Genomic DNA, 25288 nt, shown 5'->3' with positions numbered 1-25288 from the left:
AGGCAGGTACTCTGAAATTGAAACTTTCATTTCATTTAGTATCACGAAGCTCAGTCTGTTTTGTCTGATGTCTCACCTTGAAACAAAAATTTATTTGAGAAAGCACAGATTTATTTTGAGAAAAATAATATAATTTAACTAGAAATATGTTTTTCTTTGTGGCTTTGCTCTTTAGTTTTGTACTACAAAACTTGAACTTGAACTTTGAAGTTAATTACGCTTGATCCAGGAGACCAAGGACAGAACAAAGCCCATTAAAATCAACAGAAGCTTTTCAAGTTTTTTGAATAAGTGTAGTTGTTTGGGGCATAAGTCTTCTGGGTTAAGCTATTTTGGATTGATCCTACAAGCTATATAACTCCATTAATTTGTATTGAAAATTGAAGGCCAATGCAATAACTCAATACATATGTTCAGTGTATTTCAAAAAATTATTATACATGTAGATGATATTTCCTTTTCAATAATTATTGCAGGTCTCTAGTCTGTTTAAAGATGGAACAATTGGAAGTGATATAAACATTATCGTTGTGAGCCTTCTTCTTTTGGAACAAGAGCCTGTAAGTTGTGTCAGAATTTTTGTGTGGTATGCTTCGTTTGCTACTGTTCGCAGGCAGCTGTGGGTGTTCCCCCGTTACGTACATGAGCTTTCATTAGAGGTTTCTTAAGACATAAAGCATGGGAAGAAGGATAGAATTGAAAACCCTCCAAAATCACACTTTTTGCATTTCAGTGCTTCTTGGTTTTTGATACTAAAATCTTCATTTCATATAAATGCTCTTTAGGAACATGCTTCCAGTAAGATAAAAAATAACATTTTTCAGCATTTTCTTGAAGACTAATGAGAAATCTACTTAAGAAGTGTTTAAATAAATTAAAAGATTTTGAACTGGGCTTTCCAGGATGTGATGATCAGAAGGGGGAATGAGTCAAAAGTCCCAAATTGAAGATAGCATGTAACAAAAGGTGGGAGTGGAGCCAATTCTTTTGTCAAGTGTGCTGAGACAAAACAAGACAAAAGTCTCTCAGGATGAAAAGAAATTTGTGATGGGTTGATCTACTTGGATAATACTTTTCCTCCACAGAAATTCCCAAATATTTTAATCACAAGGTTGAAAATGGTTTAGTGTTGAGCTTTATCAGGAATCAAATATCTTTGTAAACTGTAATTACAACCACTGACTTTGAAAATATCTATGTGTATAAGGAGAGGTGCAGTTTTATTTTATGTTTGTCATCAACTGAATCAGTCGTCACAGAGAGTTAACATGGGAATACATAAGTTTACGTAGAACAAATATGAAAAAGTAATTCCCTTTTCCCTAACCAACTCTTGTTCTTTCAATCACCTTTCTCAAGTACTGATGAAAGCACCTTATTTTTGTGTCTGTGAAATATCTGCAGGGTGGATTATTGATTAACCACCATGCGGACCAGTCACTGAACAGCTTCTGTCAATGGCAATCTGCTCTGGTTGGGAAGAATGGAAAGCGCCATGACCATGCCATCTTGCTTACGGGTTTTGATATCTGCTCCTGGAAAAATGAGCCCTGTGATACTTTAGGTATGATTTGAAAACATATTCTGAGAAACTCGTGGGTGTCAACAGCAGTATCTTGATTGACAGAGACTGAAATGTTTTAAAATAAAAAAGTCATTTTTTGCACATGATGTTAGCCTTCTTGAAGAGGAAAGAACAGTATTATTTTTACATATTTGTCTTTGAGATACCTAGAAGAAAAAGAGTATTACTGGAATCATTGTCCCAGAAAAAGTGGCAAGATAAGCTCTCTGAAGACATCCTTTTGGATTGTCACGTCTTCAAGGAATATTTTTGATTTTGATAACATTTCTGAGCCATTTTGATTTTTTTTTTCTTTTCGTGACTGCTTGCCCTTTTTGAATGGGATTCTTCCCTAATTTGGGAGCAATAAAGGCATGAGAGGGGGAAAGAATAATCTTTACAAATATAGTGTATTTTGGGAGGCTAGGTTTAAATTATAGTTCTTATACAGGAGTCCCTTTATTGTCAAATAAAGTTCTGTAATTATTTCATAATAAACCTGATGCAGTAGACAATCGTATTCATGCACCACAATAGACTGGCTTATTTAGGCCAGTGCAGGTGATATATGTCTTTGGAATTCTGTAGAGGAACAAGCTATTCTACTGCTTCCTTCCTTCAGGATTTGCACCGATCAGTGGCATGTGCAGCAAATACCGTAGTTGCACCATTAATGAAGATACAGGCCTTGGACTGGCTTTTACAATTGCTCATGAATCTGGACACAAGTAAGTTTCATGAGTGTTATATGCTCCTTCTATAAATAAATATGTAAGTGAATGGAAACAGCACCAGTTAATATAAATAGGTTAAATATGGATCCTTTATAGAGAACTATATACGATTAGAATATATAGAGCACCCAGTTATTTCATTGGCCTTATTAAATATCATCTTTTCAACAACCATAAAAATAACCACTGTGGGATTTTGATCGATTTTGCTGCCGTAGGCGGAGGGGACCTTATTCGGATATAGGCACCTCACAACTATGTCTAATTTGACAGGAAACTATAGGCGACTTTAGGCCAGACAAGTCAAGACTTTTCACTCAGAGCTGTGTCCTTTAGCATGAAATGGTGAATCAGGTGCCCAGGGTGCTTTCCTTTTATTTTTATCTTTTGACATTTTACATATTCCAGGTGATAACCAGAACAAACAGTAAAAGCTGACAACAATAACCTACAAGATTCCCACACTGCTACCATATTCTGGTAGACAAATTGCTTCTACTGTCAGCATGGTTGCTCCAAAAAGGGAAAGGACACTGCAGCTTACAGCATGGAGAATTGATCTCTCTGAGGCCCCTTTTACAGAAGACCCAGTGTTTCATAGGATCTGGGAGCCATTCATTTCATTCAACCTGTCCTTCCTTGTTCTCTCTACTACTGAATGTGTGATTTGGCTAAAAACGAACTTTGTGGTGGTTTCTGCCTTTCTGTATCTATAGCCATTGAATTTCTGTTTGACTTCTATGGTAATAGGATTGTAATTTTCCTAAGAACCTGCTGTCTCTCAAACCAAATCAGTCATAATCTTCCATGGAGCTTCAGCTGTTCTCTGATTTGGTGAATTAAATCTGAAGATGATTAGGTTTTGCTCTCCTGTTTTTTTCCCAAGTAATTTTTCACAAATTTTTGCATGGTTTTGATTTTCAGTTTTAACATAGCTCAAGCCGGAATCTGTCTAACCACTGTCAGTGCAGAAGCATAGTTTCTCTGTGTGGTACATACCTGAAATCAAGGGTCAGATAAAACATCTTTAGGATCTTTATTTTGTACAGCAACATTACTCCACAGAATATCTTTAAAAAGCAGTGGTACTGTATTCTGCTGTTTGGTCAAGGCATGAATCCTTCCGATTCTGCATGACTGAATCAGGGCTATTTAGTTTTCATTGAACAAATATGCTCTACAGTATATACTATGACCTAATGTCTACATGAGTGACCCTTTCAGAGGTTTCTGTACATCTGAAGGGAAACAAGGAATTAAAGAATAATCCAGCTACCAGTGAAGCCCGTGGGAATTGTGCCAATGCTTTCAATGGGACCAAATATGTAAAATATGTATCGTTTGATCCTCTGTCACACTAATACAATTTCACTGACCTCAGTACATTTTTAATGGCCTTCGATCAGTATTAGGAGAGCATCAGCTTATTTCTTAAGAATTATACCCTTTAGCCTCTTAACGTCCTGCCTTCCTGTTTATTTTCTTGTTTACTTTGAGAGATTACGCTTGGAAATTTTTTAATGATGTTGGTTGGGGAGGGTTTTGTGTGGTTTTTTTTTTTTTTTTCCCCACCACTGCCTTTGGTTCTTATATTATTCAGCCTTTCTTTGGTATACTTCCTGTCTAATAAAATGCATCTTATCTCCTGGAAAAAATCTGCGCCAGATACAGGATGTCTTTATGTCTTTATTATCATTTGTTCGTGTTCACGTTCCTGAGACTACATAGTATGTGAAGTAAGACAACAGAATTTGGTCTCTGTGAAACAGAGAGTCCTGGAAGAAAAAAAAAGTGACAGTCTTGGAGGTGCTGTGTATATATTAACCTAAGGATTTCACAGTAGGGGAATATTGTATACTGTATAAATCACACTCTGTGATCCATTGAGTAGCTTCAGTTTTTATACATTTTTATGGTTTTCTTTAAATCACAGAATCACAGAATCATCAGAGTTGGAAGGGACCTCTAGAGATCATCTAGTCCAACTCCCCTGCTAAAGCAGGATTGCCCAGAGCACATTACTCAGGACTGCATCCAGGCGGGGCTTGAAAATCTCCAGGGAAGGGGACTCCACAACCCCCCTGGGCAGCCTGTTCCAGTGCTCTGTCACCCTCACTGTAAAAAAGTTTTTCCGTGTATTTGAACGGAACTTCCTGTGTTCTAACTTGTGCCCATTACCCCTCGTCCTGTTACTTGGAACCATTGAAAAGAGCCTGGCTCCATCCTCCTTCAACCCACCCTTTAGATACTTGTATGCCATAATAAGGTCTCCCCTCAGCCTTCTCTTCTCCAGGCTAACGAGTCCCAGCTCTCTCAGCCTTTCCTCATAAGGGAGATGCTCCAAGCCCTTAATCATCTTAGTTGCCCTTCGCTGGACTCGCTCCAGCAGTTCCCTGTCCCTCTTGAACTGGGGAGCCCCAAACTGGACACAGTATTCCAGTTGTGGCCTCACCAGTGCAGAGTAGAGGGGGAGAATGACCTCCCTCGACCTACTGGCCACACTCTTCCCTATGCAGCCCAAGATTCCATTGGCCTTTTTGGCAACAAGGGCACATTGCTGGGCCGTGGATAATTTACTGTCTACCACAACCCCCATATCCTTCTCCTCAGAGCTACTTCCCAGCAGGTCCACCCCTAACCTATACTGGTGCCTAGCATTCTTCCTCCCCAGGTGCAGGACCTTGCACTTGCTTTTGTTGAACCTCATTAGGTTCTTCTCTGCCCAGCTCTCCAGCCTGTCCAGGTCACGCTGGATGGCAGCCCGGCCCTCTGGGGTGTCAGCCACCCCTCCCAGTTTGGTGTCATCAGCAAACTTGCTGAGGATACACTCTGTCCCCTCATCCAGGTCATTAATGAATATATTAAACAGTTTTTATACATTTTTATGGTTTTCTTTAAATAGTTTGTGTTTTTACCTGAACAGTTCCTATGGGAGTTCAGAGCCCATTGTATCAGTGGGTATATAAACTGTGGATTCTTTGGCTGCAATGCATGTGAAAAAAATTAGTATTTTCTAAAGGATTCTCAAATACTAGTTCAGTTAGGACTTTTTTTTGTCCAATTATAGAAGGAGCCATATATTTTAGCACGTTTGGAGCCTCAGCTGGTGGCAACGTATGCAGTAATTCTGATGAGCCTGCAATGATTTATAACAGTCAAGGATCAAGTCCAATAAATTAGATATTCCTTGCACGTGCACAGATTACATTCATAAAGTCACCAATGTACTACAATGTTGAAGTAACAGGTTATGAATTTTCTATTCAAAACACATTGAAATTCACAGAAGTCCTGTACAGTGAGTGAATATAAAACAGTTAAAGGAAAATACCTGAAAATTAGCTTTATTATAACCATAAGCGCCACATAATTTATCATTTTTAATGTGGTTTTTATTATTGCTTATTATCCTTCATATTATCCAAACACCTTTCCTAGTGAGAGCAGGGCCTCATGATGCTGCAGACTGAGCAAAGCACCCAATAAGAGGCAGTATTCCTGCTAAAGAGGTTACAGTCTAGACAAAGTAAATGACGGTTTGTAACAAAGGTGAGGAAAAGAAAGTGATTTGCCTGAAATAATACAGCAAGTTAGTGGCCAAAATTAGAAAAAGAATTGTATTTTTATATTCATACTTCTTATTGTATTAATTCAATGCCACTTCTTTTGCTACAGACTGAGTGCAGCTATGTAGTTCTTCCCTCTTATTAGGAGGACAGTTATGTTGTATTCTTACAGCTGTGTAACACTGATATGTCCCTGGATTCCGATCTCCTCGCCATTCATCTTAACAGGCATTATCACTCGGCAAAGAAAGGCTCAGACTGCATGCATGTTTTAAGCTGATAGATTTATAGGCTGGTACAAGTAAATGATCAGGGCCTGGAGCACCTCTGCTATGAGGACAGGCTGAGAGAGTTGGGGTTGTTCAGCATGGAGAAGAGAAGGCCCCGGGGACACTTCATAGCAGCCTTCCAGTACTTAAAAGGGGCCTACAAGAAAGATGGGCACAGACTTTGTAGCAGGGCTTGTTGACATAGGACAAGGGGCAATGGTTTTAATCTAGAAGAGGGTAGATTTAGACTAGATAGAAGGAAGAAGTTTTTTACAATGAGGGTGGTGAAACACTGGCCCGGGTCGCCCAGAGATGTGGTTGATGTCCCATCCCTGGAAACATTCAAGGCCAGGTTGGACGGGGCTCCTAGTGACCTGATCTAGTTGAAAGTGTCCCTGCTTATTGCAGGGGGGTTGGACTAGATGGCCTTTAAAGGTCCCTTCCAACCCAGGCTATTCTATGAGTCTATGATACACAAGTGTGACTGAACATAAGATCCACTACTTCCATCCATCTCGCCACAAAACAATTCTCTTTCAGGAAAGAGAAATAGTTAAACTGTAAAACTTCTGACACAGACTGCAGCTGTGGTACTTATGTGCCAGTGTCTTGTCATTAGCTCATGTTGCAGAGCTTCTGTGCGTCTTTCTTGAAACTTGACTATTTTTTTCTCATCAAATGTATGATGACAACAAAAATTTGAATGCTATTAACTGGAGCTTGTTTCATACTAATAGTTGTTTGTATGGTGCATATGTTTTCATCCCTTTGGAATGAAAGGGATGAATTCCACATTCCCTGTGGACTTCAAGCATAGAACTGTTACCCGTAAAGTCTTTCTTCTGCCCCAGATTGTGTTTTGTTTCTGATTAATCTAGATCTTTCACTCTCATGCCTGGTTCTCTTTTCAGCTTTGGTATGATTCATGATGGAGAAGGAAACCCTTGTAGAAAAGCTGAGGGTAATATCATGTCTCCCACACTCACAGGAAACAATGGAGTGTTTTCTTGGTCTGTATGCAGCAGGCAGTATCTCAACAAATTTCTCAGGTAGGTCAGATGTAAATCTGGGCCGGTGCCAGGGAATGTATCTTTAGTAACTGGGCTTGAACTCTTGAACAGACATAAAAATTACTTAAGTGTGAAATTCACCTCTTTTAAAATGCACTCAAACCCATGTACTATTTGAGCCCACACACTTAGACTTATGAAGCGTATAGGTGGTATGGCATATAAGTGGTTTTGCCCTGCCTCGTTTCAAAAGAAGGAATTTCACCCTCCATGAATATCCTGCAGTAATGACTGGCATATCATTCTTTCCCAGGCATTCCTGTCAGCAGCTAGGTTTATTAGAGAATTAGTAGGAAGTGAACACAAAAGAGGGCAGACATAGCGGTACCAAAGCCATTACAAAATGTAAATTAACTTTAGTGGCCTTTCTCAATGGAGTTTCTCTCTTGATCTAGCTCTTGTCATGAGTAAGGACATTTATATTTGTCATATACTGTTTCTGGGGGGGAAAAAAAGGAAAAGGAGAAAGACGCCCATTATTTCTCCAGCATGTTGGCATTACTCAGTGATGCAGTTAAACGAACTGGGTTTTGGTCTATGTTTAATGTCATCAGAATGGCAGTCCTTTCCTGTTCAACTTTCCTTTTATTTTTTTTGTTGTACGTGGATAGACTAGACATGATTACTAAAAAATGTATAAGCAGTACTAAGACCCAGATCCAATGCAGCCATTTTACATGTTAATTCCTTCGAGTGAGAATCAAGCACCTAGATAGTTCTGTGGATCTGATCCTTGAATTCCAGGTTAGTATCTTAGAGTAGCGGCCAGGAAAGGTGACAGAGTTCTGGAGTACTGGTTATTTTTTTCTGCTGCAATGATGCAACATAGTCTGAGTACTCGAGCAAATTGCAAACTCAGAAGTCACATAAGCCCTCCAACATGCAATATGGTCCGAGGGACTTTTACACTTGGAAGATAAATCCAGCATAGGGTGACCTTCTGTATACATGGGTTCTTAAGCATATACAAAGTAAAAAGAGTAGACCGTAGGGTAGCTTTGGTCGTAAGCTGGGCACAGCCAACCCAAAGCAGCCAAGCTGCAGCAGCCTTCTGTTTGTCAGTCCGCACAAAGCGAATGCTGAAATGAGGCAGTGTGCCTGTTGATTCTGTTGATTCCTGATTTTGGGAATCCATTTAAGGGAAAGAAGCAGACTACACCACCTTGCTCTTGGTTACACAGGAATAAAGGGAGGAAAAGAATTTGACATCATTCTTTCTTGTTGTCACAACAGTCCTAAAGCCTGGAAATTCCTGCTTCCTTAAAACTTTGCAGGTCAGGCTACCAACAAGATGTCAAGATCTTTTGGCTGCTGTAGGCAGATACTCTCATTTCAGTGCATACTTTTAAAGCTAGTTAAAGGTACCGTATACCATATTATGTGTTTTGCTGGTCTGTAGCAAATTAAAATATTTTGATGTAAAGATCATAGTCATGATTAATATACATTCTCATTATAGTACAGCTCAAGCTGCCTGCCTGATTGATGAACCTAAGCAAACAGGACAGTATAAATACCCTGAAAAACTGCCAGGGCAGATCTATGATGCTGATACCCAGTGCAAATGGCAATTTGGAATGAAAGCAAAACTGTGCAACCTCAGCTTTGTAAAGGTACCTATTGATATACTTTTGAAAACTTAAAATTATGTTAGAGAACTGCAGTACGCTAAATAAGTGCAAGTAATACAGGGTTCTTCGGAGGCCTGGGCTATTTCTCTACCTTATCTTGCTTGGCAATTTTCTTTGAAGGTACTGGCCTCTTTTGAGGAATATCAAAATCCCAGGGGAGTTTCAGAAAGAAATGTGTTCTTTCCAGGAGTTATAGGGAGTGCAGCTGAATACAGAAGACCCAGGAGCCCTTGCCTACTGGGCTAAGGCAAATGAGCAGGCAGTAGTTTTGATCAAAACTTGCATGGGGTGTGGGATAAGAAGGCCTAAGTTTCTTGTGTTTTGTTTTACTCGCATTGACAGCAAAGTCTGGAAAAGATCTATAGGGTTATTTTAGAACAATAAAAATGTAACTTGTGCTCTTGAATTTGTGATGAAGGATTAATTTAGATTAACCTACAATTTTAGTGACTGCTTCACTCCTTGCTGATCCCTTCAGAGAAGACATTTTATTAAATAATATCTGCAATGCTTCTTCTGAGAAGAAATATTGTCATTTCTTTTACTCCTCTTATTATCCTGGAGTATTCTGATTTATTTTATACTGACCACATTTATCGGGTGATGGCAGCTGTGTTTCTTCTACAGCTAATAAACAAAGAAGAGAGTGAACAGCATTGTGAAGAGACTCTGTTACCAGATATCTCCTGTGTTTTAGCAAATCTACTCTCTTCACAGTTTTATAGTCACTGTAGATTTGATGAAATTTTAGCCTTGAACTTCTTAACACAGTTTTTGTTCTATGGTAGTCTCACACTCAAAATAGTTTTAAAAAATAGATCGCAAAAGGTGCATAAACAAGAAGGCAGTATACAGGATATGGCTTTGCTATGAATCTTAAACCCTGGATTTTCTAAATTCAGAAAAGTTTTTATTTATATGGCTTTTAAGGTAGCAAAGGCATGTACCATTTGTCACTCTAAACACCAGGGAATAATGGGAATTATGAGTACTATAGTGAGTACTTTTTTCTTTTCAGGATATATGCAAATCTCTCTGGTGTCACAAAGTGGGTCATAGGTGCGAGACAAAGTTCATGCCAGCAGCAGAAGGAACAACTTGTGGTATAAGTATGGTAAGTTGTTTTATAAATAGGACAATGTCATTCTAACTTGTTTTTAGGCTACATTGGGTCAAATACGAGCTCCTGTCAAAACCAATTTTATCCAGATCCCTCCAGGTTTGCTATCACAGACTTCCCGATTGCTCTGTAAAAGATTGCATTGTGATACGTAGTCAGGACTGGTCCTGACAGTGTCGCATATCTGATGGTAGGGAATGAAGCCTCTCCCAACGAGCTATGGAATAAAATATATCTGGCAAATCTAAATCAGTAAGAAAATCCATTAATTATAATGTAAGTTAGATCAAGGCTCCAAATTCCACTCTGATATAAACATTCCTTAAGCCATAATATTTGCTATACACATTAAGGCCATCATGCATATTATCATCAGTGATCACTACTAAAAGAGCACAGTTATTTGTTTTAGTTGAACCTTCTGATTTACACTCATCTATAGTTACATAAAATATTTTCTTTTGCTATAATGTTTTGTCCGGTAGAATATTGTTATGATTTTCAAGTTGCTGACAAGTGTTCTATTTCTCTTTTTGTTCATTATTTCATAATTGAATGATAAAGGGGAGAAATTTTAGGAGGCTATTTTTAAATTACATGGGAAGCTTTAACAACCTTAACATGGACTTTTGGGGAAAGAGTAAGCCAAAAAGATATTATCCACGAGAACAGTTTTTAAAATTTGTACCTCATAGATCTTCAACTCAGAACGTGACAAATTTTAGGACATCTATACCATTGTGTGGATCAATGTCTTACTTCAGAGTCCTTGTCCTACTGTGAACTATTTCATTGAGTTCAATGGGTGATCTCATGTTTATTAGGGTTAAGCACTGGAGCTTTTAAATGTGGATTTTTTCTTTTTTGCATCTATTAGGTACCGCTAACTCTGATGGGATATTTTTTGGCATTCTTTTGGCAGTGGTGTCGAAGAGGTCAGTGTGTCAAATACGGTGATCATGGACCCAAGCCTGTAAATGGCCAATGGTCTGCCTGGTCCGAGTGGTCAGAGTGTACTCGCACTTGTGGAGGTGGGGTCACATATCAAGAAAGACACTGCAATAATCCAAAGTAAGACATAGATATGAAAAGGTATTAATTTTATACTATTTATGTTATTAGAACAAAAAAATAACAGAGTCCCTTCATATAGGGAAACAGTATGTGTGAAGATGTTTCTAAGACCTTTCTTTCGTGCCCAGTATGACCAGTCAGTAGCTGAAAGACAGAAATATGTCCTGATACTAGAAAGTAGTGGCTGTCTGAAGACTGCTAGAACATCTACACAGCCCAACTTTCTCAATTTATTTTGTTTCACTACAGTTTATCAAATACCTGCAGAACTAACGAAAGGCCACACAGACATATTCACCCCTAATAATTTCAGAGCAAGGGAAAAAGGTCTTAAATCTATTAAGACTTCTGATGAGATCATATTATCTAGGAAAATAAACAAAAAATGTTTAAAATCAATATCAAAATGGCTGTAGACAGATGTCTTTGTATGTCTGTTATGGTCTTTGCATTCTTTTATCTTTCACAGATCAGAATACAGTTGCTGAAGCCTAGAATTGTATGCTAACTCATGAAACATTTCTGGTATTTTCCTCTAGTAAATCTCTTATCACTGTAAATACTACTATTCCTTACAATACTATTTCAAAGTAGAGGTAAAGTGTTATCTGACCAGCATCTTTCCCAAGTACTCAATTCACTTCAACTTACAAGAAAAAAGGATTTCACTGTTTTATTTCATACACAACTTCAACAGGCATAGACACATGTACTCTTCATTGCACACAATAAAAACAGCATTTAAACTGCAGTAATAAAAAACAGAGAAAATATGACACAGTTTATATGAGGCTGTAAAGAAGCCTCACACCTACTATACAGCGCTGCAGTAATAATATCCACGCTTCATATACTATATTATAGGAAAATGTGAGTTAGTTAAAATAGTCTTTATTACCCTCACTCAGTCAAGCCAATTCTTGCAGATTCATAGCAGAGCTTTTTCTCAATCTTTTTTGTTGAGACTCAGTGTATTTTGAGAAATAAAATGACTCGGATAGTTTCCGTTATTAAACTATTTAGCAAGAGAATGCAGGATCTCAATTACACAGCGTATATATGTTTTGGTCGTCCTACTTTGGTCGCTGTTTTGCCTGCTAAATTTGTATGTATGCACGTTGTTCTTTGCATTTATTCATAAGCCTTCCCTTGTTCTTCTGGTAGGACAGAAGAATGTCCAGTAGTTGAAATGTTTCAGTTTGGTGCCCTGTTGTAACTGGTAATGATTTCCAATGGTCTTCAAACAGAAGCTCTTTAACGTGAAGGTGTCTGTTACTGTAGCATTCTGTATTTACAACTTGCTTTCAGAGTGATCTATCTGTTCTAATTAAAGTAAGACTTGATGCAAGACTTGATGTAACCAAGTAAGACTTGATACCAGAACTGGATGATGTTTATACTAAATTTAATTTTATTACATTAGTGATAATTCAGTTAGAGCAAAGAGAGGCCACTATAAATCTCTCTCAGAGTTAGAGTGATGAAATGACAGGACTATAAATAAGCCATCCACACAACAGTGTACGAATATCCAGGTAGCTGTGTTTCCCATCACAGCACTTTTGTATAAATGTGGAATCATTAGAAAAATGATACTATCCATTTTCAATGTTACACCACATGGAACGATTTATAACCCAGTCACTGTTCATTATTCACCTCTATAACTACACATAAACAAAGAATAATGATTCCTTTCTTTTTGAACTTCTGAAATACATTTCAGATGTTTATATAGTTCAGTACATATATGTATATTATTTCATATGTAATATATTTATTTCACTTTTCCTAATCCAGATTTTTGTCGGAGCTAATGTTTATTTTGTTCAGAAGCTTGATAGATGATTCTAGATAGCAAAATTCTGAGAATGACAAAGAATAAAATGTATTTCTGTAAGAGATTAGGACACGGGGTGTGGATCTTAGAAGAGCTCACTGGACTCTAAGATGAGGTTTATAAATGAGTAGTCCATTTCTCAAAGCAACTGACTTATGAACATTGAGGGAGATTTCTAGGTTTCCAGTGATTTTAAAGGTGACACATCTTATTAGAAACCTAAAGACAGGTGAAGAACACAAATTCAGGCTGCTGCTGATGAAAATCTCATTACCTGTGTTTGTATGTGAAATTTTCCTCTTGCAAATAATATTCAGCCAATTCAACTCCCTTTCTCTTGACAATTTTAAGACAGCCCTTGTGACCACACCCAAACAGGTCTAGGTATGGCTTCTGAATTACCACCGGAGTTCTGTACGAATTCATACTAGCAACACCTATGGAGGTCATCTGTAGAACACAGAAATATGCAGATTTGCTAAAATCATTATGTTTCTGTAAATTGTCACAGTGTAATTTCATGGATCTGGTTTTCTTACATGACAACATTTCACAATTGAGGTGCTTTTCCAAAATAGAAATAGATTACATAATTCAATAGTTTAGCTGGGAAAGAACCTGAAGAGTGCCCAAGAGATTTAAATTAATACCTTAATCGTATCTGTGGGACTGCATCCTACCCACTTCACAATAGCGCATTGTTCCGTAAGAGTAGAATGGAGCTTTAGGCATGTGTGCAATCAAAAGACTAAACCAAAATTGCTTGAACATGTCTTTTTAATCTTTTGTGTACAATATCTGTAACAGTGATTACGGACAATGCAGATGTAAACTGAAGCAAAGTAATGATGCCATTTAAAATACTAATTAAAAATGAAGACTGTGAATGACCTAGTAGACCTTTCAAATTCATGCAGAATAAACTAGTCTAGCTTTGTGATGCTATCATAACACGGTCATAGTATTAGCAGAAATGTTCTCACTTGAATTTAAATGATTACAAAACATGAAAAAATAGGAGTCCAGAATTTCAGAGCCCAATTGCATTTGTAATGCATAAAATACTTTCCTTGATGAGATTAATTCCAGTATTTCTCACTCTCTGTGTTGCCTTGCAGTGAATATCCGTTTTACTTTCATTGTTCATGAACTCTACTCTTAAAAGGGTACTGAAGAATTAATTGAAGCTACTCTTGTAGCATTTTAATATTTGAGTCTTACAGGAAGTGGAGTATTTACATCTTTGCACTTACATTCCTTTTACAAATCATTCCTTGGAGACTGTTTTTTTGCTGGCCTTTCTCACCAAATTTCTCCCTTTTCCAATTATCCTCAGCTCTGTCAGCATCTATTCGTGCAGGTATCTTTACCTATACTTGCGTACACTGGGGAGGTGCACGGATTGATGGAAAGTGTAGGCTATATCTGCATGAGGAGCAGTGTAGAAGTATCGGAACGCCTCTGTGCAAAGCATTCCTTTGTAAGCGCAGTTACACTAACAGAGCTTCTGTAGGCAGTCAAACTAAAATCTACGGGTGGTATAAACGTCACCAAAAAAAGCCTGGTTTTGTCAGTGTAGAGAATACTCTTTTTTTCAGAAATTTGGTTTTGTAGATCTACATTTAGTTTCCAGTGAATTACTTAAGTCTTACTGACATCTTGTTGGTAAAGAACGAAGGTGGGGAAGTTTCCATAATTCTCTGGCCAACAGTTTCAGTCATGGGAGTGACTGTAATAGTAAAATGCTGTAACACAGCCGGGAAACAGAATGCCTCTTTCAGTGCTCCCTTAGTTTGGTGGAATTTTATACCATACTCAAATGCAAGACTGTGGCTAGAAATCACGATCTAGCCATAAATAATTCTAGTGCATTGCTTGTTTGGTGGCATTTACTTGGAAGGAGGTTGCTTCTTTTCCTTACAGTAAAGCAGATTTGTTCTCTGGGGCTGAAGGAGGTCAAAAATCATACACGTGCTGAAGCTGTAAAGAAAGCCTGTAGAGAATTGAGTAAGAACCCAACAGTTTGGCTGCCTTAACTCAAAGCTCTCACCAATTGCACAAAGTCAACATAAATCCTCCCTGACTTCACCGACGTTACATATCCTCCCTTGCCCTTCACAGACTGAATTGCCACCAACTAGGACAGAAAATTTGACTTCGTTTTAAGAGCTTTGCTGTTACACCCAGTGTCAGTGTAGCTAGAAGGTGACCTCAAGTCACTGGAAGTTGTTTTCTTTTTCCACAACACATTTTGCTGATGCTTTAACCCAGCTTCACATAGAGTAGCAGGTGGGTTTCCACCTCTTCCTTTGAAAGACTGTTTTGTAGCTCGAAATTCTGGAAAAGACAGATATTGTGTACAATCAAAGCTGATTCAAAACATAAAAACCAAGCCCCAGCTTGGTTATAGAGTTAGACATATGAGGGTTAAATTTATAACAGAGCAAACAGAAAAAGCACCTGGATTATCTCATCCATGTTGCACCAAGTTGCCTCCATAGTACTGCAGTCAGGTGCACGTTAAGAGAGGTTGCATGGGATACTTGATATGGGGAACAGTTATAACATAGTGTTTAGGGATTTACAGAAACAACTGCAATTATACTTCTCACAACTGTATCTTTTATACCATTATTATTAATTATTATTGTTCATTAATATGTTATTATTATTCAGTATCTTTTATATTCTTCTAATTTTTTTCCTTAATGCGTGTGGAATATGGGCAAGCTGCCCATAGCTTGTCTTCCAAGTATGTATGTTTCCTAATTTTTAAAAATCATTATATAAATATATGCAAGTGCAGCATTGTTACATTTCTTCTGACTTGATGCAAAAATTGTATAATACAACAAACAGTTCTTAGAATTTGGTGTTTTGAAGATTTGGCTCAGTACTTGCAGATGTGTATCTCAGCATTGTGAAACTGCAAAAATAACATCAGGGAATTCCTATGTAGATCTATAAGGAATACAAATGTGAGTGAACACATTTCTCAGCAGCTCATGAGACCTCTCAGTCACTTTAAAAAGAGCGAGTCTTACATTTTTCATTGTTTTACCATTGCCTGCATAGACCAAATAGTTAAAAACTATTATTCTGGTAAGATAAGATACTAGCAAATAATAGAATACGCTCTTTTCGTTCTGGCCAAAATTAAGGGAAATGCCCAGGTAAGGTTTGCTGAAGTAGATGTGACACGTTTAAAGTTATCCATGAATTCCAGTATTTTCCTACAGCGGTGCAACTATGCACAGTCCTTCTTTCCTTTGACTGTTTAAAAGCACATTTTTTTAAAATGATTTACAAAACAAATGAACAACCATATGTAATTATTCATTCTGTTTATGTTTCATCAGTGTTATGTTATCCTTTATTAACTCTTATTGTGATAGGTAATTCTTTGCACATGTTCATTCCTGGGTTAGAGCAGAGTAAAAATAGCTATATAACAAGATTGAAAACAGCCAATACAAAATAGCCCTATAAATTTAAATTAGTGAAAATATGACTCACCTCTAGATGGTTGCATCTTTGCTGAGTTTGCAGTGATCCAAGTAGATAATTCATGGCAACTGCTTTGCTTGGTTTTAGGAGCCATGAAAACTAATGGCCCACATAAGAAATACTGATCTCCTAAGACAACGCATCCTCTCGTTTTCTCTGTTAATACACATGTAACATGCCAATCACAAAAAGTAGGTTTTGCAAAATAATTTTTTTTTCTTTTTTTTAGGCCACAGTATGGTGGCAAATTCTGCCAAGGTTCCAGTCGTATTTATCAACTTTGTAATAATCAGCCATGTCCAGCAAACAGTTTGGACTTCCGTGCCCAGCAGTGTGCAGAATACAACAGCAAACCTTTCCGGGGATGGTACTACAAATGGAAGCCATATACTAAAGTGGAAGGTAATTATGCCACAGCTCTGATGGACAAAGGCAATTGCAGGAAGCAAGCTATAAGCTGTAATTCATCCATATTCTTTGGGCAAATATCACCCTGATGTAAGCAAATAGAAATTCAGTTGACTTATTTGAGATGTGTTTGCTTTCTAGCATAGTTGAATCCGGCCTCCCATGCAATACTGCCTGTATGAACATGCAGAATTGATTTTGGTTGTGAATTTAAATCTTTGTCCTTAGCATGACTCCCTGGCTGTTGCTACCCCTCTCTTTCATTTTATGTTACATATCTGTTAGTGTGAAAACAAAGCAAACGATTTCCATGGATTTTTCAGCATGGGAAATGTGAGCTCCCACAATCACACTACCAGAATCTTCCTTCCTTTGGAATGTTCTCAGATTTCAAAATGTAACAATAAATCAACCTTTTGACATTTCTGCTGGTATAGTCCCATGAGAATTGGAAAAACAAACAATGTACTGGCATAATTTTTTTAAAGTCATCTTTTACTAGGAGATCTTTATAAAGTTCATGTCTTAATAACTATTTCTTGCCTTTGGTATAAGCAAAGTTTATTTTTACTTTACACATCTTAATTTTGCAAATATTTTGCATCAGTATTAATTTTTATCAGATACAACAAATGTTTTCTGCAGTTTGAAAGCACAGTTTGTAGCTGAAATTGCTACTACATGAATAAAAGTGGCTGGATTATGTCACATTGTAGCTGCTTCATTTAGCACCTGTACAAATTTGCTTTTGATGATAGGAAGTGTATAATTATATATATACACACATATACATGTAACTTTCATTCATAGCCCAATTATATTTTTTTCAAAGGACTTTGCAGATGTTTTCGTGGGTATTCAGAAACCTATGTCCTAACAGCCATTGTGAACAGAGGAAATACGGTTTCACAGCATGTAACAACGGATGTTGTACAGTAGGGAGAATAATGCATCGTTGAACAGAAATTAAAGTAGCCTACGTTGGTTTTAAAGGCAGGGGCTACATTTAGGAAAAGAAATAGGAACTTAAAATTAGGGACAAAGGGCCTAATTCTCAAAAGCAAGACATCTTCATGCGACCCTGAACTTGCAAATGCCTGTCCTTACTCTCCTAGCTGCTTTTCAAAATCTCCCCCAAGGTCTACATTTATAGTTCTGAAAACATGATCTGGTTTTCAAAATTGCTACAGATGCCTTGCCTCTGCAGAAAGTACTATTGAAAATCCAGCTGCTTATTTAAGAATAAAAGGATACTATTTTGAATCCAATTTCACGTTCTTCAAAATTTTGTTATGCTGTTTATTTGTTGCACTTACTATTTGTATTAAAATTGTGTACTTCAGCAATTGTTGCAATATTTACAATTGCATGACTGTTTTTGTTTATGTAGAATTAATCAGCTCTTCATAAGTATAACATACTGTCTGTTAATAAGAAGAAATGTTATTGACAATGGTTGGAATTTTTTAGAGGAAAAGTGCTTTTGTCAGGGGAAAATCTGTCCCCAGTCCTAGCTTTCAGCTGAACTATCATTTGGGCCATCTTATGTATTTTTCAAATTTTAACTAAAAATTAAATAAAATTATTACAATCTCCCATTTCTCTTAATAAAAAATGAAATTTGAAAGTGTGAACCAGTGGAACTGAAATCAGGGCCACATCAGCAGAACTAATGCAATGTACGTTTTCACACTGGTTTTGAATTCTTAATTCTATGTGTGGGCAGTCAAACCCACATGTTCTTTTAAAACAGCATAGTATAAGCTACTGTGTTTGGCTATATTTCTGCCCATCTTGAGGTCCTAATATGTCACCACGCAAAATTAATCCTCGTAGCTTGTCTCTAGGATGCAGGAAGAAACAATAGCAGGGTGGTTTTTTTTTTTATTTATTTAAACTGTGCTGCAGGTCTGCTAATACTTTCTTGATTTTGGTCTTTTTCTTTTTTTTTTTTTCCCCAGAGGAAGATAGATGTAAATTGTACTGCACAGCTGAAGACTTTGACTTTTTCTTTGCAATGTCCAGCAAAGTGAAGGATGGAACCCTGTGTTCTCCAAATAAATATGATGTTTGCATTGATGGAATATGTGAAGTAAGATAAAATTAAGTTTCTTACAATCCTAATGTCTATTTTTTTTTTAAGTGGGCAATTGACTCCTTTGTGGAAAATCTAGCTGTTTCTTCGAATTCCCTTGTGTCTGAGACCTTCATTTGTGCCTTTTGGTTGCAGCAAGTAGGGTGTGATCATGGACTTGGTTCCAAAGCTGAACTGGATGCCTGTGGAGTTTGCAAAGGAGATAATTCAACGTGCAAGTTCTTTAAAGGCCAATACTTGATCCAGCACAAAGCTAATGGTAAGGAAAGCTGTTCCACATGATCATCAACTCATTGCTCTGCTGTATTCCCATGTAATATATATGACTCGTTCCTCATTAGGGCAGTGGCTAAAAGTCCAGATGTGAACTGAAAATCACAAGGAGAGTGAGAGGAGAGTTCACATTTCTCCTGTTTCTTGGTAACAAGAAAGCTATGAGCACAAGTCTCGGTTAGTTAATTTGCAAGCATTCCTCTTATTTCTTAAGCCACATTTTCCCTTTACATGTGAATTTCCTCTTAAAAGAGATTTTAGGATTCAGGCAAGTGAAAAAATAGCTGTCAACAGCTCTGACTGGAATGGGACTGTAAAAGATATAAAAAGCAATGCACATCATAGTGCCAAACATGACAGTATTTCCATGTCCATTTTCAAATTCAGTCGACTGGAAGCTGTCCAATTGATTCAAAGGATGATCCAATAACTGGGAGGTGGACTTTTCTTTAGTGGACTGTCACAGGCTTCTTGTGAAATAATCTCACTATGCCTCAGTTTCTCAGGCGTAAAAAGCAGATAATATTTCTTTACCCATGGGAGTATTTTGTGGATCCATTTATTGTTGATCATAAGACATGTCAATACTACAGTAATATAAGCCAAGAAATTGTTTAGGATATAGTAATACAGAGATACAATGCTCGAAAAATAATCTAAACTGAATGCTCTGCGAAATTAGCTCTGTGCAGTGCATGTTGGAGATGTCAGCGGTGTCCCATCTGACTGTAGAATGAGTGAGATTTGTACATGCTCAGAGTGCAGTAGCTCACAGCAGGGAGATCCAGCGGTTTACGGGGCTTTGTGAAAGCTCTCTGCATCCCAGTGCATCTCACCTCAAAAACCTTGTCCATGATGCAAGTGGTACCTTCCAACTAGTGTAGGGAACTACCGGGAGAACACGGTAAAGCAATTACAGTGAAACAACCATTAGTCTGTTCTGCATTTTTCCGAGGTGAACTTGCTTTTTCTTGTCTTTAATCACAAAGAAAAATTCCAGGAATTGAAATACCTCTGAGTTACTCTGATTACAGGCTGCGCAGGAGGGGCTAAAATTAGAACTGTTTTTCCCTTGTGAAAACGGAGTAACTTTGGTGGATCAGAACAGCTGTCTTCAATATCTTTTAAAGTGCAAAAATTTCAAATTGGCTCAAAAATTATAAGCCATCTCTATCTGTACGACAACTGCAAAAACGTGGCTTACTTCTTTCATTTCAGACTACTATGCCGTGGTCACTATTCCAGCAGGAGCACGCAGTATACAGCTCCAGGAACTGCAGATCTCCACCAGCTACCTCGCAGTGCGCAACCTTAGTAAAAAGTATTACCTAACAGGAGACTGGACAATTGACTGGCCAGGAAAGTTCTCTTTTGCTGGAACAGTTTTTGATTATCAACGCTCTTTTAACCATCCAGAGAGTCTATATGCAGCAGGACCGACTAATGAGACGCTGGTCTTTGAAGTAAGCTTGCTTCTGTTTATTCTTCCCTTGATGTCTATTACAGAATTAGTAACGACAGCTTTAGCTCTGCACTGTAGCTCTCAGCAAGATTAAAGAATAGCGTTGAGTCACGATCGTATTCAGACTTAATTGTGTGGTCATGCTAGATTGAAAGGCCTTTCACCAGTTTATCAAGGTCTGAAGTTTAGTAAACTGTCACAAATTCAGTGAAAAGGAAGGTGCATAAAGCACACCATATAGCATTATTTCTCAGTTGCAGCACAATGGTAATAGAGATTCCCACAAATGGCATACAATAAAATGCAGGGATGTAAAAATTAAACCTAACAGTATGGCAAGGCTTAATGGTAACAATTTCAAATAATGCTTCTGAAAGTGCAGGCGCATGTAGCCATTTTTACATCTACCTTGGGACACAAATGGTCAAAGTACCACACACAGGCTCCTGTGTAATTGCTGTTGATTCAGTTTTATTGGTGATAGCATCTAAAATAATGAAGTTTGTACATGTTTATCCCCAGTCAAATTTGTATCACCTACTCTGTCTGCCAGATGTCTTCTGCTGAAACTATATTTCATAGAAAGTAAATTTGGTACTTAAATGGTTTGTTCCAGTGTTGCAATTTTGAAATTGGCCACTAATAGTTCTGTTCTAAGAAAAATCTCTTTCTGCATTAGGTTATTTTACTACATTTCCTTTTAAAATGCATCAGAACATCTGAGGGTCAATTTCTGGCTGAATCGCTGAAGTCTGTACTCCCTGTTGGCTATGCTACCTTGCCTGCTTTGTTAGAAAGCTCTAGCGAACCCTTGGCTTTGTAACTCATCTGCTATGTCTGTTTTGATGAATCCTTCCCTGTGAGAAGGAAGGAGCTCTCCCCAGAAGGGTTCAGTTCCTCCCCACACCTCCCAGCAGTACTCTGGTCAGCTCTCTCTCAAAGGCATTGCTCCTTCTGCCCCGCACTGGGGGAGCGTGAGAGCAAGCGCTGTGCCCCATCTCCGAGGCAGCAATCTGCGGTTCTTTGCCCCATCATATAACACCGTAACTTAAAACTGCTCTCTGCAGAGGTTTAGCAGGAGCGGTTAGCTGAGAACTCTACATCCTGTCTCCCTTACACAGCTCTGTTCTGTTAAACTAAGCAACACAGTAAGTACGGCCTGGGACATGAAATACATTCTTCAAGGATTATTTAAACTTTCACAACTATTCAGTAAAGTTTTTATTTGGAATACTGAAGACCCTTACTGCTATTCATACTGACTGAGTAATATAGTTAAACATATATTTAAGAGCCACTGAAGTTCATGGACCACAAACACATGTCAAAGCACTTTAGGATTAAGACATGTTTTAGGATGGACAGTTTGAGATGAGCTAAGGGCATGTATTTTCACAAATTACTACCACAATTTGCAATGCCTTTTAGAAACATTTTTTCTCAGTTGAAGAATTTTCTTTTTGAGTATGCATGTTAATAGGGATGCTTTGGTCCAAGGAAGAGTTAGGTCTACAAATTACAGACGTGCTTCCCTGTCTGCAAATCATCTCCAGAACAGCCTTACACCAAAGAAACAAGCACGCTTATAGATACTATGAAATGTTAAGCTGAAGTCTCAGGAATCTTCTTCGTCATAATACAAAGTAGATTGAACTGTATTATTATAGAGCTAAAGTATGAATAATAAATTGCCTGCAAGATGACTTACTTGGCTGCATATCGTGCACATACTGTGCAGAATAAAGATTAAAGAAAAAAAATTTAATGCCAAATAACACTTCTATTTTCATCCTATCAAATTATACTAAACAGTTTTATTAAGATTAAACATTTAACTGGAGGCTATTGCTCCTATGAGAGCTTATTTAAACTTCCCTTGTATTTTTATTGAAATACCTACACCACTGGCATTGGTAACTAGGGATTCTAATGACTGAAAATGTTACGGTTACATATTCCCCAATTATATATATCTATGAGCTGTAGTCAAGATTTTTTTTTTCCTTTCAATAATTTAAGCAACATTCAACAAGCTGAATTCTGAAAAAAAAAAAAAAAAGCAAAATCTTGTCTGTTCAGAGATCTGCATTATTTATGATTTACCAATAACTTTAAGCAGCAAAAATGCCAATGAAAACTAAAGGAATACGCTTTTATGAGAATACACACATATTGCTGAAGATCTGTTTAGAGCAGTAATAATGAAACAAATACTACTTCAACTATAAATAGCAGAAACTGATAAAAGGCTGAAAAAGGAATGTTTAAGCATACTACATGGTAGCTTTGTTTTTATTTTGATTTCATCTGTAATTTTCAAAGCAGCATACAAAAATGTCCTGCTAGCAATTTTTTATCCCATTAAGTTGATTTTCACTAAGATAAGGCTTTCCAGGGATCGAACCTCAACTTCTTCTTGTAATGCTTAGAAATTTTTTTCTTCATTTTTTTAATTAGGTTGTATTCAAAAGAAATTTAATACTTTTTTTCCAGAAGAATTCACTGCAAGCCCTTGTAAAAATGCACACTGCAGGTATTGAGAATTGGAATAAATTGCATGCATAAATACAGGAACTTTTATTGTTCAGGTGGGCAGAAAATATAAGGGTTTGTAGGTGTATTTATTGCCATTCCACTATGATCTGAACGACAGATTAACACAGCTTTTGCCTGTTTAATTTTGTAGTCATAGTTTTGCTAGACATTTGCGTGGTGACTCAAACGGCCCGGTCCATGTTTTTGACTGTGTTTCTGAATGCAAATCAGCCTGCACTGTCCAGAACGTTCAGGTTATGCACGTCCTCTGAGCAACATTCACAGGAGAGGATGGGACCAGTGCGCTCCAGGTCCAGACAGGTCTGGCGAGTCTGTGCTCAAGGCAATCACTTCCTTTGAAATGCAGTCATTCCCCAAAATATTTTCTTGAAAGAGGCATTTGAAGCATGTATTAAGACAGAAGGATGAAACCCAAATGAGAAAAAAAAATCTTAAAATTCCCTATTGTCTTGCGTATCACAAGTTCAGCCTTGCAGTTCCACAGAATGTTTCTATTAATATCTTATTGTACAGTATGTTCCTACGCATCTATTTTTCTATCAGGTTTTTCAATAGTTCAGCTGAGCATGTATCATTTAATCAGACTTTGCCATCCTAAACACTATTCAAAAATGGATAAGACACAAGAAAAAGACTGATAAAGTACTTTTCTTATTTACCCTGGAATTTCACCAAAAAATAAACACACACATATATATTTACATATATTATGTGTATGTAATTATAGGAACGAGTCATACCAAAGAAGACAAAGGGCAGCAAATCTGTAATTTAACAAGGTTGTGGGAGAAGAAATACAAACTATAGTGGCCAAATATTTTTGGAGGAGGAGGAGAACATTGTGAGAAGAATGTGGAATTAAATGTGTAGGACTAGTATTTCCTGAGCTCAACTACTGGAAGCATGATGAGATTTTAGAATTCATCAGAACCCTTTCTGGATTGCTCAAGAATTAATTTCACAGATGGAGAGAGGGCAAGAGAGATAACCCAGCAAACCAGTGCCCTTCAGAATGTGTGTATCTGTATCCTTCTGAAGTTGCAGTTAGTATTATTGATACTTTGGTGATTGTGGGTTTGTAGAAACCAATAAAAGCTGAAATGAAAAATATTCATGGATTCAGAAGGCAGTTCCCAAAAGGTCAGATTCAGGCTAGATAAAATAACAGACAAAGGTCGAAGTGGTAGAAATATGATAGTTAAATGATAATCTAGGATCAGAAATTAATACCAGGTTTTTAAAATATGGTTTCTGTAGCATAATTGTCTCATCTTAAATGGAAACATGCTGGAATTTTGATTTTTTTTTTTTTTAATGTAGTTGAATATATTCAGCTCATTTATCTGTCATTTGGTCATAGGTAATCTAAGGTCAGCACTTTCAATTTAAACACCTTGTCAATGTTTTTCTGTTAACTGAAAAATATTTAACTTGAGGAGAAACAAACAGTAAATTCATCATCCATTTCTCTACCTTTGGAAACAAGGGCTGCCAGTGGGTGCCACTGACTGCTGAAAATACTTTCCAGAAGAGGCTAACAGAGCATGAGGGATGTTGCCATCACAGGGCTCTAGCGATACAGAACTCAGATGAGGTTCACTCCTGACATCCATCTGTTGAAATATTCAGTCAGCCTCCACGACTGACTCAAATTACGGGAAAGATTCGGAAAGGGCAAAAGAAATAGAACTGTTATGTGGCCATGAAAAACCTTGCATGACCAGGGATTGATAAACTAACTTGAAAACATGAGAGTTTAATAATTTGGTTTTCCATTCTATCAATAAACGGATGAAGAATTGACTGACTTGAGAACCCAAAGCCGATTTGAGAAAGCACTGTAAAGCTTTTCAGGACAAGACAGGATCAGTATCCTCACTGAAATTTACCTCAAACTTGGTGAAATATTGAATCAAGAAATTGTGAAATCTTTCTGAAAAAAGATAGTTTGTTTTGACAGCAGTAAGTAACAGCTGGAAAGGATGCTTTGCAAAGAGGCAGGCGTTCATGGGAAGAGAAGGTGAATGGAGCTTCAAGGCAGGAATATGTCTAATTAAAACCAGTAAATCACTTCCTCTTTATCAATAGGAGAAAAAAAGAGAAAGGAGGCCAGGTGGAA

At 37.5% G+C, this 25288-nt stretch overlaps 1 protein-coding gene across 2 annotated transcripts in view; it reads left to right on the top strand.

Moving 5' to 3' along the window:
- The window catches only part of ADAMTS18 (ADAM metallopeptidase with thrombospondin type 1 motif 18), a gene marked incomplete at both ends in the record, with an annotated part of 78936 nt that overhangs the window by 33058 nt on the left and 20590 nt on the right, over positions 1 to 25288 (top strand). For both annotated transcript variants that reach the window (XM_082489191.1, XM_082489190.1), the window contains 11 exons: positions 477 to 560; positions 1405 to 1564; positions 2187 to 2292; positions 7045 to 7182; positions 8663 to 8816; positions 9853 to 9948; positions 10877 to 11025; positions 16605 to 16777; positions 18745 to 18875; positions 19014 to 19137; positions 20370 to 20614. In XM_082489191.1, coding sequence (XP_082345317.1) covers positions 477 to 560; positions 1405 to 1564; positions 2187 to 2292; positions 7045 to 7182; positions 8663 to 8816; positions 9853 to 9948; positions 10877 to 11025; positions 16605 to 16777; positions 18745 to 18875; positions 19014 to 19137; positions 20370 to 20614 — 1560 coding nt within the window. The remainder of the gene's footprint in view (positions 1 to 476; positions 561 to 1404; positions 1565 to 2186; positions 2293 to 7044; positions 7183 to 8662; positions 8817 to 9852; positions 9949 to 10876; positions 11026 to 16604; positions 16778 to 18744; positions 18876 to 19013; positions 19138 to 20369; positions 20615 to 25288) is intronic.

Source organism: Vanellus vanellus (assembly GCF_965231255.1).
Source record: "Vanellus vanellus genome assembly, chromosome: 12".
NCBI lineage: Eukaryota > Metazoa > Chordata > Aves > Charadriiformes > Charadriidae > Vanellus > Vanellus vanellus.
The sequence above is the reverse complement of the archived record's forward strand: the minus strand, read 5'-3'. Positions and strand labels throughout refer to the sequence as shown.